The following is a 15,560-nucleotide window of genomic DNA, read 5'->3' as shown; positions in this document are numbered from 1 at the left end:
CCCCCCAATCTCCGCCCGGAGGAGCTGAGAACTCGAGGCCCCGCTCCTCAGTGCGCCCCCAGAGAAAAGCAGTCAATCACTCCCATCTCCCTGGTCTCCAGCCGCACTCCGTGCTCACCCGGCCTGTGACCGAGCGTTTCTATCTCTGGCACCCGACCCCGTGTGGAGTCTCCAAACCCAGCAGATCCCTGAGGTGCGCCGCTCCTCCCGGGGGAGGAAGGGGAGTCTCCCCGGATCTGCCGCTTGTTGGGTGCCTGCTGGAGGAGCAGTGGCCCGACTGGGCCGCGGATCACAGTTTATGGCCACCCCGAGCTGAGAGCCCGCGCCTCGGCTCCGTCTCTGCAGCCGGCTTCCCCGCTCCGATACCTGGGAGCTCTGCCGCACTCAGGCACCCCCAGTCTTTCTGTGACCCCGAGGGTCCTGAGACCCCACTGTCCTGCGAGGGTTCCCCCCCCCCCCCCTTAGCCACTGGAGCGACGTCCCTCAGCGGAGCCGACTTCTAAAAGGTCCGATTTTGTGCTCCGTGGCTCTAGCACTTGCCAGAAGCGGCCGACGGAGGCCCCCTCCCCCACCGTCTATTCCCCCCCGCCCAATATCGCCTCGGATTCACTTCTCCACACGTCCTACCTTCCAGTAAGTGGTCGCTTCTCTGTTCAGAGTTGTTGCTACTCTTCTTCCATCTCCTGTTGAGTTCGTAGGTGTTCAGAATGGTTTGATCCCTATTCAGCTGAATTCCTGAGACCAGACGAAATCCAGGTCTCCTACTCCTCTGCCATCTTGCTCCGCCAATTTTGTTTGTTTTTTTTAAGTAAACTCTCCACCCAAGGTGGGGGCTTGAACTTATGACCCCCTGATCAACAGTCACGTGCTCTGCCGACTGAGCCAGCCAGGCACCCCTAATCTTTTGAGGATCCACCATCCTGTTTGCACAGCAATTGCACCATTTTACATTCCCACCAGCAATGCACAGCACTCAGTTTTGAAACCTCCTAGGCCAGGGCTCTTCTAAATAGAACATTTTCTTTTTGAAAAGCTGCGACAGCCGTGGGCATCTGGCTTGATCTTGCTCTCAGCAAGGATGCAGCAGAAGGCCTCCAGTTTCCTACTGAGAGGTGTTTTTCAGATCCTAAAAGTGGGCTGGCCACATGGGCCAAACACTTCCTCGTGTCCAGGGATGCCTGAGTCGACAGCTCCCAGGTAGAGGAGCTCCTGAGTCAGTGGCTCACGGAAGAAAGCAACCATGGCTGAACCACCACCCTGAGCTCTAAATCTTTAGCAGCCAAAGTGGGGGGATGAATCATTGGATGACTTGTTCCCTTTTAAGTTTGCCCTGAAAACATGGAATGGTCCCCTCCTGGCCATGCATTAGCCCTCAGCGAACCTAAAGGAAAAGTCTTGGAGAATTTGGGAGAGCCAGAGTGGGAATCTTCGTGGTGGCCACTGTTTCCTTAACGGCACCAAGAGTTGGCTTGTGTTCCCCTTCAGGGACCTTTGCGAGATGCTACTTAATACTGCTCACCCAGAAGCTGTTTGTTTTGCTTTGTTGTTCTTGTTTTTTAATTCATTTAGCCAATGTATAGTACATCATTAGTTTCAGATGTAGTGTTCAGTAATTCATCAGTTGCGTGTAACACCCAGTGCTCATCACATCACGCACCCTCCTTAATGCCCATCGCCCAGTTACCCCATCCCCCCACCCACCTCCCCTCCAGCAGCCCTCAGTTTGTTTCCTAGAGTTGAGAGTCTCTCATGGTTTTTCTCCCTCTCTGATGACTTCCCATTCAGTTTTCCCTCCCTTCCCCTATGATCCTCTGTGCTGTTTCTTATATTCCACACATGAGTGAAGCCACATGATAATTGTCTTTCTCATTGACTGATTTTGCTCAGCATAATACTCTCCAGTTCCGTTCACGTCGATGTAAATGTTAGGTATTCATCCTTTCTGATGGCTGAGTAATATTCCATTGTATATATGGACCACATCTTCTTTTTCCATTCATCTGTTGAAGGGCATCTTGGCTCCTTCCACAGTTTGGCTATTGTGGACATTGCTGCTATGAACGTTAGGGTGCAGTTGCCCCTTCGGATCACTACATCTGTATCTTTGGGGTAAATACCCAGGAGTGCAATTGCTGGGTCGTAGGGTAGCTCTATTTTTAACTTTTTGAGGAACCTCCATACTGTTCTCCAGAGTGGCTGCACCAGCTTGCATTCCCACCAACAGTGTAGGAGGGTTCCCCTTTCTCTGCATCCTCACTAACATCTGTCGTTTCCTGACTTGTTAATTTTAGCCATTCTGACTGGTGTGAGGTGGTATCTCATTGTGGTTTTGATTTGTATTTCTCTGATGCCAGGTGATGTGAAGCATTTTTTCATGTGTCTGTTGGCCATTTGTATGTCTTCTTTGGAGAAAGAACATTTTATTTCTTGCAAAAAAAAAGTCTTGCAAAGACTTGCAAAATGTTTGTTTAGAAATTTTCCTTAAATATCATTTAGGAAATATTTTATTTTCCCTTTTAATCCTGTTCATGTCTTCTGCCCATTTCTTGACTGGATTGTTTTTTTTGGGTGTTGAGTTTGATAAGTTCTTTATAGATCTTGGAGACTAGCCCTTTATCTGATATGTCATTTACAAATGTCTTTTCCCATTCTGTCGGTTGTCTTTTAGTTTTCTTAACTGTTTCCTTTGCTGTGCGTCCCAGTAGTTCATTTTTGCTTTTGTTTCCCTTGCCTTTGGAGACCCGTCTAGCAAGAAGTTGCTGCAGCTGAGGTTGAAGAGGTTGCTGCCTGTGTCCTCTAGGATTTTGATGGATTCTCACATTTAGGTCTTTCATCCATTTTGAGTTTATCTTTGTGTGTGGTGTAAGAAAATGGTCCAGTTTTATTCTTCTGCATGTGGCTGTCCAATTCTCCCAGCACCATTTATTGAAGAGACTGTCTTTTTTCCATTGGATATTCTTTCCTGCTTTGTCCAAGATTAGTTGACCATAGAGCTGAGGGTCCATTTCTGGGTTCTTTATTCTATTCTGTTGGTTTATGTGTCTGTTTTTGTGCCAGTACCATACTGTCTTGATGATTATAGCTTTGTAATATAGCTTGAAGTCTGACATTTTGATGTTGCCAGCTTTGGTTTTCTTTTTCAGCATTCCTCTGGCTATTCAGGGTCTTTTCTGGTTCCATACAAATTTTAGGATTATTCCAGCTCTGTGAAAAAAGTTGATGGTATTTTGATAGGGGTTGCATTGAATGTATAGATTGTTCTGGGTAACATAGACATTTTAACATATCTCAATATCATAAAAGTCATATAGGAAAAGCCCACAGCGAATATCATTCTCAATGGGGAAAAACTGAGAGCATTTCCCCAAAGGTCAGGAACACGACAAGGATGTCCACTATTACCACTGTTGTTCAACATAGTACTAGAAGTCCTAGCCTCAGCAATCAGACAACAAAAAGAAAAGGCATTCAAACTGGCAATGAAGAAGTCAAACTCTTCACAGATAACATGATACTTTATGTGGAAAACCCAAAAGGCTCCGCCTCCAAATTGCTAGAACTCATCCAGGAATTCGGCAACGTGGCAGGATGTAAAATCAGTGCACAGAAATCAGATGCATTTCTATACACTAACAATGAGACAGAAGAAAAAGAAAGGATCGATCCCATTTACAATTGCACAAAAAACCATAATATACGTAGGAATAAACCTAACCAAAGAGGTAAAGGATCTGTACTCTAAAAACTACAAAACACTTATGAAAGAAATTGAGGAAGCCACAAAGAGATGGAAAAACAGTCCATGTTCACAGAAGGTGTTTTTAAATGGGGCTCACAGCCTCATTTCCTGCATGAAGTCTGTCGCTCTGGGGGAGGAGGAGCTCTGGTAGGGGAATCCTTTGTTTCCAGAAGTGCTCCGAATCCACTGCATGCAAAGTATTTTCAACTGGTGATTCTAATCTTCAGTTTTAAGACTCGCAAAATGTTGGGGCGCCTGGGTGGCTAAGTGTCTGCCTTCGGCTGAGGTCATGATCCCAGGGTCTTGGGGTAGAGCCTTGGGCTCCTTGCTCAGCAAGGAGCCTGCTTCTCCCTCTCCCTCTGCCTGCCCTCCCCCTGCTTGTTTATTCTCTCTCTCTCACTATCTTTCTCGCTCTGTCAAATAAATAAAATCTTAAAAAAAAAAAAAGACTTGCAAAATGTTTGTTTAGAAATTTTCCTTAAATATCATTTAGGAAATATTTTATTTTCCCTTTTAATCCTAAATATTAATTACTATTTATCTTTTACTCTGTCTTCTTAAAAGGAAATTTCATGTTCCCCAACTGCACCTCATCGATGCAGATTTCCTCCTTGGCTACAGTGTCTCTTGGGATTTTCATCATATTTTGGGTCTGCAGGGATCTTACCTCCAAACACAGAGCAGTTTGAGCTTTGCTTTTCTGATTCGATGTATTTCTCATCCTTCTTCATCAACATACCTAACTAGTGTCCTTGTTTACTTTTGGGACAGTAAAGGGCATTGCCTGTAAATGACTGGGTTTCAGTGGATTGTCTTAGAATGCATCTTCTGTCCATCTCTCTGTTGTGCTTCATTTTTGGTTTGTCATGATAAGAGGTCGTGTTTGCTGGCTGCCTCCTGGGTGGCAGACATTGCTCTACTCTTTGTAGGGGGTGTCTCATTTGATGCTTGCAACTTTGTGAGCTGCCGTGATTTCCATTTTTATAGATGAAACCATAGTCAGAAATTGCCCAACAAGCAAATGGTGGGATGGAATGTCAGCTTCTCATCCTCAAGCTCACATGGTAAACCAGAATTATAATATTGCAGTCTTGTTTGTTTGCCTGGCCTCAGTGTGAAAGCACCTGTTAAGTGCCAGGCTCTATGGGAAGTGGGTTAGCACAGCCACTATGACCTAGGCACAATTTTAGCCCCATGATTAGTGATGAAAATGATGCAGAAATGTTCAATCTCCTAACCACCCCAAGGAGCAGGCTTGCAGGGTCTGTCTGGCTACATCCTAACTCGGTGAAGAACTCAGCTTGGCTCACGGTCTCTCCGTGGCTGTGCTCCGCTCCTGAACTTGTGTGCTTTGATCTAACTTGAGAGCCTGATGCGTGAAAAGAATAGTACTTTCTTGTAGTTTTAATTGCGTTTTTCTTACCAGGAACGACAAGCAGTTTCTCATTTTTTAAGTATGGTCTGTTTATATCCTTTGTTTTTGCTGAATTTTCAGATCCGACAGCTTCCTTTATCTTTCCACCTTTCCCTCGACAGCACTGAGTCCCTTTCTCAGACATGCCATGTTTGCGTGGATTAACACAGACAGCAAACAGTGAATAATCTATTCCTCGTTTACTGGTCACAGCCTCAGTGCTTGTTATGTTTCTTTTCCTATGTCTTTTTTCAAATAAATTAAGTCACACATTTAAATGAAAAAGAAATAGCAAGCAGCCTCATTCATTTGGAATGGATGGTTGTGGTTCGTTGTAATTGCATTTATGTGGGAAGAGGTTTATCAGTCAGGATAGAGAGGGTTATGCCATGGTAACAAACAATCCCTAATCTCAGTGAGTTTTACATGGTTGAGTTCTGCCTCACTGGGTCAGCACGTGATTTCTGTTTTATAATTTCTGAGGGAGCCAGGCTGGGAGGAGCTTCAGCTCAACCCACATGTCCATGATCTTAGAGTCAAGAAAAGAGAATGCAACAAGCTTTGAGTTGGCTTTTAAAGTCTGTGGCCTGCATGACACATATTGTTCCACTCACCCCACTGGCCAGAGTCAGTCATTCTGCCACACCCAGGGTCAAAAGGGCAGAGAAATGGGATTCTGGACATGCACAGCCCAAGGAAGACAAATGCTGGTGAGTCCCAGGTGACCCACCACACTGGGTGTGCCCCATCTTTTCTATCTCAAGCAGCAGGAGTCCTTGGAATACACTGAGCAATATGAGAGTGGGTAGTGACTTAATAAACAGGTGCTTGGGGGCACCTGGGCGGCTCAGTCGGTGAAGCGTCTGACTTTGGCTCAGGTCATCATCTCAGGGTCCTGGGATTGAGCCCCGTGTCCAGCTCCACACCCAGCGGGGAGTCTGCTTCTCCCTCTGCCTCTCCCCTCCCCTGGCTCATACTCTCTCTGTCTCTCTCTCAAATAAATAAAATCTTAGAAAAAAACCCACACAAGTGCTTGCTCTTGACAAAAACAGTTGCTACAGGTGAAGACAGAGGCCCTGGAGAAAGCCCACGGCCGGCTGAGTCACAGACATGATTTTCTAAAAGCCGAGTCTTCAGGACTGGCCGGCACTGGATACTCGTTGAAGCCAGGGGAGCGTTATATTGCTGTTCCATCTGCTTTTCTATGTGTTTGAAAATGTCCATAATAAAATGCAGTTTCCTGTGCATTTGGCACATTCATTTCCCCTCCGCCAAAGCTGTCTCACTTTGTTCTTATCCTGTTACAGCATGTGTTTCAGCTTACCTCAGGATTTGTTTTGACAGGAGCACATTTAAAAAAAATTATTTTGGGGGCACCTGGGTGGCTCAGTCAGTTAAGTGTCTGACTCTTGATTTCAGCTCAGGTCATGATATCAGGGTCGTGAGTTCAATCAAGCCCCATGTTGGGCTCCATGCTCCATAAGTAGGCATGGAGCCTACTTAAAAAAAAAAAAATCCGATTATCCTATTGGATGCACAGGAAGTGGCTCTGTGCTCAGCATGGAGTCTGCTTGAGATTCTCTCTCCCTCTCTCTCTCTCTCTCATAAATAAAATCGTTAAGAAATTATTTTGTTGGCTTTCCCTTCGTTTTAAAATAAAAGATTTTTATATATAATGTTTTAAGGTATTTCTCGATGACCTCTAGTTATATGGTTTTTTTTTCCTCCGAGATGCGGATTTATTGAATTTGAGCGTTCAATTAGACTACAGGCTTTCGATGAAAAATATTATTTTCCTTCCTTTCCCTTTACCTCCTGCATAACCTCAGCGTATATTTTAGGGGCAGGATTGTTTTCTTTGTTTATAAAAAGAAAGCTGTCATGGCCCTAAGACCATATGGTCCAGGGACCAGCGGTTGGGAGACACAGATAGAATGCGGTTGGCATCACACACATCTTGTGACATTCTTCCAGAACACCTGCTTTGTTTTAGGCTCTGTGCAGAGTGTTGAAAACCACAGAGGAGAAGACCGCATACCCAGCCCTCCAGTTGCTCCCCGCCTAAGTCAGCCCCGGAGCTGATAATCATTAGGACAGTTGTAAATCGGTGACAGATGTGCACATGTAGCCCAGGGCAGGAGTCACTAAACATGCAGGATGGGGCGCCCTGCCAGGGCAGGGACCATTCTGCCTCCAGGAAAGGAGATGCTAAATCTCATGTGAGGAAAATTAGCCAGGTGGACAGGAAGGAGGTTGGGCAGAGGGGCAGGCAGGAACCACAGATGGATCTGTGTTGCTACAAAGTTTGAAGCTGAAGTATTAAGAGATGGGGATGGGGGCAGAGGAGGCAAAGCAGGCAGGAGTCATGCTATGGAGGCCTTTGAGTGGCTTTTTAAGAAGCGTGGACTTCACCCTGTAGGCTTTGAGCAAATATTTGTGGATTGTTCCATAATGACAGACACTTTGTATTATGAGATTGAGTCATGAGGAGCCACCCAGCCACAGCACTCTGCCCATGGTCACTTGAGGCCGTGCAGAACGGCAGTGATCCGCTCACACTTCTGCCCGTGTTCCTCAGCTACCACAAATACCCAGGCTGCTTTAGTGTAGACAAGGTCTGTGTCCAGTCGGCAGAGGCCTGGCAGAGTGGGGCATTTCTCCTGTGGGACGTGGATCCTTCCCACCCAGCAGGATCACCAAGTGCTGAAGATGCCAGGAGTCATGGCCTAGAGGTGTGCCCCCCGTCTCTTCTGGGGTGACCCCTCACTCAGAGCCACCTGCCTGTGAAGCTGAGCTAGGAGAATGATGGGGAAAATTCATTCAGACCTCTTCTTCCCCAGAAGATGCCAAGGGCTTCCCCAGCGCACAGACAAGGGTCTTCTTAGGGATGAGGGTCAAGTCTCCCCCCCCCCCCCCCCATATAGTCTATGTTCTGCTTAGCCTCGGGTGTGGACTGGAGCCCTCACCGGTACCCGGGTTTCCGTGTGTGACTGAGGAGTTGGTCTTATGGTGACAGGGTCTCTCTTGCTCTTGATTCTGATGCCTGCCTCATCTCCAGCATTGCTAGGGGCTTTGCTGATACCCATGTCCCTGGTCCCTGGCTCATGGCCCCCCCGGTGTTCCCCATGCAGGCCCTGTATCTTCCTTTTGCATCTGCTCGTGTCTTCCTGGCCCTGGAAGATTTACTTTACATGGTAAATGTCGCTCCCTTCTTCCTCATGTTTTCCCTCTTGTTTTCCAGGCCCTTCAGAGTAACCTGAGGTATTCCTTATTGCCAAGACGGCTCATTATCAGCAAGAGGTTAGCTCAGTGCTTGCATCCTGCTTTGCCCAGCGGTGTGCACCTAAAAGCCCTAGAAACCTATGAGATTATCTTCAAAATTGTGGGGACCAAATGGCTGGCCAAGGATTTGTTCCTATACAGGTATAGTAGCTTCCCTACCATATTACATTCTTATTACCTGAATAATCCGTATTTCGGTTCATAAGATGAGAAAATGGCAAAATAGGGAGTGGTGAGCAACAATTCATCATAAAGACGCCAGCAGGAGATAACCAGCGCTCACGTCTGGAGCACACCCTCCCAGGCCTTTCTTTAAGTGTGTTCCAGGTACAACCATGACGGACCTACTGTCTAGATGCCTGCTCTTTGCAGAACAGTATGGTGGGACCATCCCGTGATAAGCAAACATCTGCAGCCCCAGTGTAAACGGCTGGCTGGCTGCTTCTGAAAACTCCCTGTGGCCGGGTGATGGTTGCAAACTCCTGATTCGGTGTCTCATTTGTCCCTCCTCTCCCTTTTTTCTTTTCCAAAGCTGTGGCTTGTTTCCTCTTCTGGCAAACGCGGCCATGTCGGTGAGGCCCGTGCTGCTTGGCCTGTACGAGAAGTACTTTCTCCCACTGCAGAAGCTGCTCCTGCCCAGTCTCCAGGCCTTCATTGTGGGCCTGCTGCCCGGCCTGGAGGAGGGCTCTGAGATCTATGACAGGTGGGTCTCATCCTGACGGATGTGCTGACAGTTCTGTGGCTTGTGTGTGATGCTGCTGCTTTGGGAGAAGCGGGGAGGGAGGTACAGGGGTCTGCGCGGCAGGGAAAGGTGCAGAAGTCGGGGTGATGCTTGACATTGCTGTGCTGGTCTCTGACCAAATACCGTGTCCTCCTGGGAATTGCCTGCAGTCACAGGTGAGAGTCAGAAAGTGAGAAGGTTTCCCAGAGTCCCACGGTCAGCGAGTGGCAGAGCTGGGATCCTAAGCCACATAGGTCAGATTCCAAAGCCTTCCTTCTTCCCGTTATACTAGGCTGCTTCTCTGGCGAAGCAGAGCCATGCTTCACTGATGGCTGGGGCTCGCAAAGGCGATGCTAAGCAGAATAGCTTGACAAATTTCAGCAGCACTTTGGGGAAATTTGTAAAGCTCGTATGCATAAAAGTTCATGCAGGGGTTATTTTTGGTCATGCTTAGGAGCAGAAGAAAGCATAAATCCATCCAGACTATTGGATGTACACAGTATCCTGTTTCTCTGGGGAATCATCACATTAAGAGCTCACTACCATCATATTAATCATTCTGAGTGATCGCTGTGATTAACCTCTGTTAATAGGACCTGCTTTAAGAGCCATGTGCAACCTGAATGGGAGGTTTAGAAACCTCTGTGCTTGCAAAAGTTTCCATTTGATTACACCATGCACTGCTCACATTTCCCCCATGCCAGAGGCCCCAGCCACACCGCCTTTGTCACATTGGCTGTGACTGGGGGGGCGGGGTGTGGGGGGCTGGGGTGGAATCAAGGAATCAATCCAAGGTCTATTTGGAGTGCTCCCCTAAACTCAGAGAAACCAAATAATTAGAATGGTTTGAGGGATTGTGGCCAGTGACCAAGGGTACATTTAAGTCATGAGCATTTACAGTAGAATTTGATAAACCTAACCAAAAATTTGCACTTCAAACATTTCAAGCTTTCACATAGAGCAGGTGGTGGCTTCCCACTTCCCAGTAATGAGTCCACCTTTGCAGTGGGTCGGGTCGGTAGGATCTACTTCCTTAGGAGGCAGAGTCTGTCTTGGGGCTATTTTAAGCCTGTGGCCAAACGCAGGATTGGTAGGTGTGTGGAGGGAATGAGCGGAAGGTCATGTAGAAGTCAGCGAGAGGACGCTTCTCAGATCTGTCCCAGGCTCTTTCTAGAAGTTCTGGCCCATTCATGTTTCCCAAACAGATCCGTGTATCACAGTGTATATAAATGTTTTTTCCATCATCTGACAGATGAGCACATCAGTTCCCAAAATGTATTGCAGTTGTTTTTTTTTTTTAATTTGTAAGAATGAATCACACCAGAAGAGTGTAAATAGTTGGGGTGTTTTTGTGCGTTCTCTTAGTTGATCAGTGAGGGTTCATTTGAACATTTGCTAAAGTTGCTTAACATGGATTTTTTGGGTGTGATTTCTTGACATCGAACCAAGAGCTGAGTAGAGCTGCATGAATCACTGAGTAGATGGAGCCATGAGAGAAAACCAGGCCCAGTGTCGGCAGCACCCCAAAGCCATTCGTTATCAGCTCTCCGAGGTGGATGCTGGTCGAGAGTTCTAGAATCTCTGAGTGGGTGTGTATGGGCACAGTAATTGGGATGACTGCACCAGAGTCTTTGGTCTCTGTATCCATGTTAGTTTGAGAGAAGTTGGCAACTCTTTCTTCCCCTAAGTGTTCAGGAGCCGAGGCAGACACCCCCAGCAAACACTGTGCAGGAACAGGAAAGGGCGGGGTGGGGGGTGAGGGGGAGGGTCCTGATGTCCCTGTTGGCAGCAAACACAGAGGGCTGAGTTAGGCTGGGACCGCTGCAGGCCGGGTGACTCACAAGTTCCCTGGAGGCGCAGACTGTTCCTGGCTTGTGCTTGTCCATGAAACTCTGGCCAGTGTTAGGACTAATGCTTCACCCTGGCTTTCTAATCCTTGTGTGCCTGCAAATTACTCCTGGCCAGATTTTCTTCTTTCAAGTGCCCATGAAGTAGCTTCACAACTGCGTTTTGCTGCACTGAGAAAGCAGAAGTAGTGTGGAGAAAGTTCCAGACTCCTCTTCTGAGGATTTGGGGGAAAGGTGACTATTCGCAGAGGTCTGTAAGCAAGCAGAAATGTGAGTCCGCGGTTCTCAGCTGGGCTGATTCATATCCCCCAGGGACATTTGGCATCATTCTTTCGGCTGTTACCACAGGGTAGAGAGGGTGCTACTGGCGTCTAGCGCTAAACATCCTGCAGTGACATGATTGTCCCTGTGACGAAGGCTTATCTGGCCCAAAGTCCATCATGTCAGGGTTGAGAGAGCCCCATTTAAATAGTAGTTGAAACATATATATATATATATATATATATATTTTTAAGATTATTTATTTTAGAGAGAGCGTGCAAGTGAGTAGGGGGAGGGGCAAAGGAAGAGGGAGAGAGAGAATCTCAAGCAGACTCCCCGCTGAGCATGGAGCCCAACTCGAGGCTCAGTCCCATGACCCATGAGATCATGAGCTGAGCTAGAATCAAGAGTTGGACGCTTAACTGACTGAGCCACCCAGGCGCCTGGAAACATATTTATTGACCTTTCTTTTGGTTGATTCCAGGCACCACGGTGAGCTCTGCTGGTTCTAGAATTTTTTTTACCCCTCTGGACATGGACCTGACCTGTGGTGATGCAGGTCGCTGTTGTCACTGTTGTGCTCCTTCAGATGCTCACGCCCCAAGCTCTTTGCTCTTGTGATAGCCTGGCTTTCCAGGACCGTCCACTAGGCAAGTGGCTACCTGGCCAAAGTTGGGAAAGGCTTCGGGTTCATGGCAAGCAGTCTGTGTCACTTGCTGTCCATCGAATAGAGGAGAGCGTGTTGGTGTCATGCGAGTGAGCTGGTGTTCACAGGAGGCATGAGCACGCCAGCCAGGGTGAGGCAGGAGGGATGGAAGTAGGAAGGGTTTGGAGGTTGCTGGTTGATTCTAAATAGAAAAGATTCGAAAAGATTCTAAATAGAAAAGATTCGATTTCTAATAGAAAAGACTCTCAAATGTGTGTGCTAATTTTGGAATTTCATGTCTGAGATGATGGGAGTGATTCTTATTTAGTAGAGAGTTACTTGCCTCTTAACCCAGTTATCTTTGCTCTTCGCTGTGCTTTCCATAGCCAAGGCTTGTCATAATCACCGTTTTGTGAGCCATGGCATCGTTTACTTTTTTAATGTCTATTTTTTTAGGATAAAATGAGACTTAAGCTGCATTTCTTTAATAAAGAAAACTAGCTGGTGCATTCTGAATATTGAAGAAGAGATAGCTGAGGTGGCATTACCCAGATTTCTTGTCTGTGGACCAGCTCGTGGCCAGTGTTCTGTGCAACTGACTTTGGGAATACACTGTTCTGAGCGAAGGGGAACGTGGTATCAGTGTGTACACTGCAGTGTTTGCCATGGGTTTTATCTAAGCGTCAGTCTTCCCCTGAGGGGGATCCTGGGGAGAGGGGAGCACTCCCAGGGGCTTTCTCAATTAATCTCCTACTGTAGGAATCTGCCTAGCTCAGGGACATCCTGTCTGCCCAGGGGACAGTGACCCATCTGGCCCACCTGCTGCACCATGCCTCTGCCTCAAATTGGGGCCTTTGCTGCACTATTTTCAGAGCTGGGCAAGATAAGCCGTATTTGTTTGCTCAGCCTCGATAGGAGATCAGTCGGTATCTTTAGCCACTAAACCCTTTTGTATGCTTTTCCTAAACATTTGGCTGTTACTCATACCTCTTCAGTTTTGTTTTTCTATAAAGATGATACTGTGCATCATTTGCACGGTAAAATTCACATATTTTATGAGACAAAAGAGTTCAGACTAGCTTTAAAAAAAACAAAATTCACTATTAATATAAAAAGGTAGTAGGGGCACCTGGGTGGCTTAGTCGGATAAGCATCTGACTCCTTATTTTGGCTCAGGTCATGATCTCAGGGTCGTGGGATCGAGCCCTGTGTTGGGCACCTCACTCAGTGGGGAGTCTGCTTGAGAATCTCTCTCTCTTCCTCTGCCCCTCCCCCTTCATGTGCATGCATGCACTCTCTCTCTCTCTTTCTCAAATCTTAAAAAAAAAAAAAAAATGGTAGTAGATAAATTTTTGTATGAAAAGTCTTTGTATACCCTGAACTGATTATTGAAAAGTAAGCTGAAGACGATTTGAGTCGTAATAAAAGGGAAGGGGTGGCATTCATTTCACAATGGTTTTGAGTGCAACCTGTGTGGCCGGTGATCATCCAGATGCTAAGGATGCAGACCCGGTGGTCATGGCAGGCAGTGGGGCCCGAGCGCTGACTCTGTTCGTCCATGCGGGGTTTTACACGAGACTCTCCAGTCCTGCTCAGAACATCTCCCTCTCTCTTCTGTATCTCCTAGCTGACAGCTAACATGTACATTCGTCCTAGGGACCACTGCCAGGAAGCAGACACGGGATTTAGACAACAGAGGCCTGACTCCAGGAAGCTGGGTAGCCCACTGCATCACACTGGGCTGCTCCTTCTGTGATGTTTGTGTGTCTTCTTTGCAAATAGGAGACGCGAGGGGTGGAATGCTTTTGGATTTTGAGTCTGTCCACTCATTCAGTGAAATCCCCCTGTGGGAATTTGCTTCTGCTGTTTTATCAACAGCGGCTCTCATCGGCCTACCAAAGCCGTTTCCATTGTTGACAGGGCAGGTGCCCTAGTCAGCTGCACACAGGCCACGGAGCAGAGGCGGGGGGCCTGGCCTTGGTCAGTATCCATGGAAAAAACAAACCCAGACCTGCTGATGACACTGCTTCTCTTAAAGGACGGACATGAAGTTGCTGATGGCGTGTCAGGGGAGAGAGACCCAGATAGAGATAAGGGACAAAGAAATGTCAGGCATCAGCAGGAGAACGTTCCAGAGCGGAAGTCAACATAGGGGCGCGCTTTGTGGAAGCCCGGGCAGAGTGGGCAGAGTGACAGGCTTTGTGGAATTTGTCGAGTGGGAGGCCCCGGCAAATTTTATCCCCAGTGTTTTTTTTTTTTTTTTTTTTAAGATTTTATTTATTTAAGAGAGAGAGAATGAGAGATAGTGGGCACGAGAGGGAAGAGGGTCAGAGGGAGAAGCAGACTCCCTGCTGAGCAGGGAGCCCGATGCGGGACTCAATCCCGGGACTCCAGGATCATGACCTGAGCCGAAGGCAGTCGCCCAACCAACTGAGCCACCCAGGCGCCCTACCCCAGTGTTTCTAAAGTCAAATGTCCCCTGACTGTGCTCAAGTGGGGGGATCTTTATCATTTCTTAAGTCTCCAGTCAGTTGCACCAACCTCTTGAGGCTGATCCGCTCGTCCCTTTGTGGCGGTGGAATGGCCCTTCCTGCAGATCCACAGACACAACCAGTCAGACACTTCCTATTGGCCAAGAGGCCGTACATCTTGGGGACATGTTTGTCTTAGCAAACTCCATTTCAGTGGCCACTGGCAGGTGGACAGAACAGAAAGGCAAGAGATGGCCGCCACTCAGGAGGATGAGGAAATGGGGTTCCACGGGGGCAGGGGGGAAGAGGCCAAGCAAGCGGTGGCTGCTGGGACCGAGCCCTTACAGCCCGTATCTCTTGTCCACAGAACAGACGCTCTGCTCCTGAGACTGTCCCTGGTGGTCGGTAGAGAGGTGTTTTACGCTGCCCTTTGGGGGAGCGTCCTGGTGAGCCCGGCCATCCGCCTTCCCGCCTCGCTCTTTGTGGTGGGCCACATCAGCAGGGACTGCCCGGGCAAGGAGCAGAAGTACATGCTGGGGACGGATTACCATCTCACGGTGGGTGCTTTGCTCATCAGGGGGGCAGAGCGGGGCAGGCGGGGCCGGCTTCCTCGTGCACAGGTTGCCAGCTGGGGCTGCAAAGGGACATTGGTGTGAGCAGCAGGGAAATGGAGGTGTCCTGGGCGTCAGAGTGTGTGCGCTCTGCTTAAGAGCAAGACAGGAGGCGTCAGTACGCAGGGTGAAACCCAGGACGGTGGTGGTGGTCTTTCACATATGCATTAAGGATTGACATATTCAGGTACATATTTGCACCTAAAGAGGGCCCTTCTGGAGGCGCCCCCAGGCTTCAGTGGTACGGTTAGCTGTAAGCAGCGCTCCAGGGGCCTCGTAGAGTCTCCTGCTTTAGCTAGAACCTTGCTTCCTCCCCGGCCTGTGTCTCACTGCCCCCCCCCCCCACCTCAGGCTCCCTCCTCCTCCGGTCTCTGTCTCTCAGTCCTGCTCCTGCCGTCGTCCTCTCCTCTGGCTGCTCTCAAGCCAAGACTGTCAGAGTTCTTCGGATATCCATCCCCAGGCCCTTCGGAGGGCTGCTTTCTTCCCTGGCGAGGCTGTCTCCTCATGACCCCCCCGGATCTTTCCCTTCTCCCGAAACTTACAGCTTGTGTGTCTAATGGCCTGCAGT

At 48.2% G+C, this 15,560-nt stretch overlaps 1 protein-coding gene across 5 annotated transcripts in view; it reads left to right on the top strand.

The window, feature by feature from the left end:
• DOP1B (DOP1 leucine zipper like protein B) overlaps nucleotides 1-15,560 on the top strand; it is a 112,361-nt gene that overhangs the window by 31,545 nt on the left and 65,256 nt on the right. For all 5 annotated transcript variants that reach the window (XR_003208165.2, XM_073890920.1, XM_025871590.2 and 2 more), the window contains exons 3-5: nucleotides 8,395-8,576; nucleotides 8,968-9,138; nucleotides 14,749-14,938. Coding sequence is in view for 4 of the 5 variants with exons in the window: in XM_073890920.1 (XP_073747021.1) it covers nucleotides 8,395-8,576; nucleotides 8,968-9,138; nucleotides 14,749-14,938 (543 nt within the window). In the remaining variant the exon portion in view is untranslated. The remainder of the gene's footprint in view (nucleotides 1-8,394; nucleotides 8,577-8,967; nucleotides 9,139-14,748; nucleotides 14,939-15,560) is intronic.

Source organism: Callorhinus ursinus, unplaced genomic scaffold (assembly GCF_003265705.2).
Source record: "Callorhinus ursinus isolate GAN/ISIS: 27379988/994484 unplaced genomic scaffold, GSC_fseal_2.0 scaffold1, whole genome shotgun sequence".
NCBI lineage: Eukaryota > Metazoa > Chordata > Mammalia > Carnivora > Otariidae > Callorhinus > Callorhinus ursinus.
This window is presented reverse-complemented; position numbering and strand designations above follow the sequence as displayed.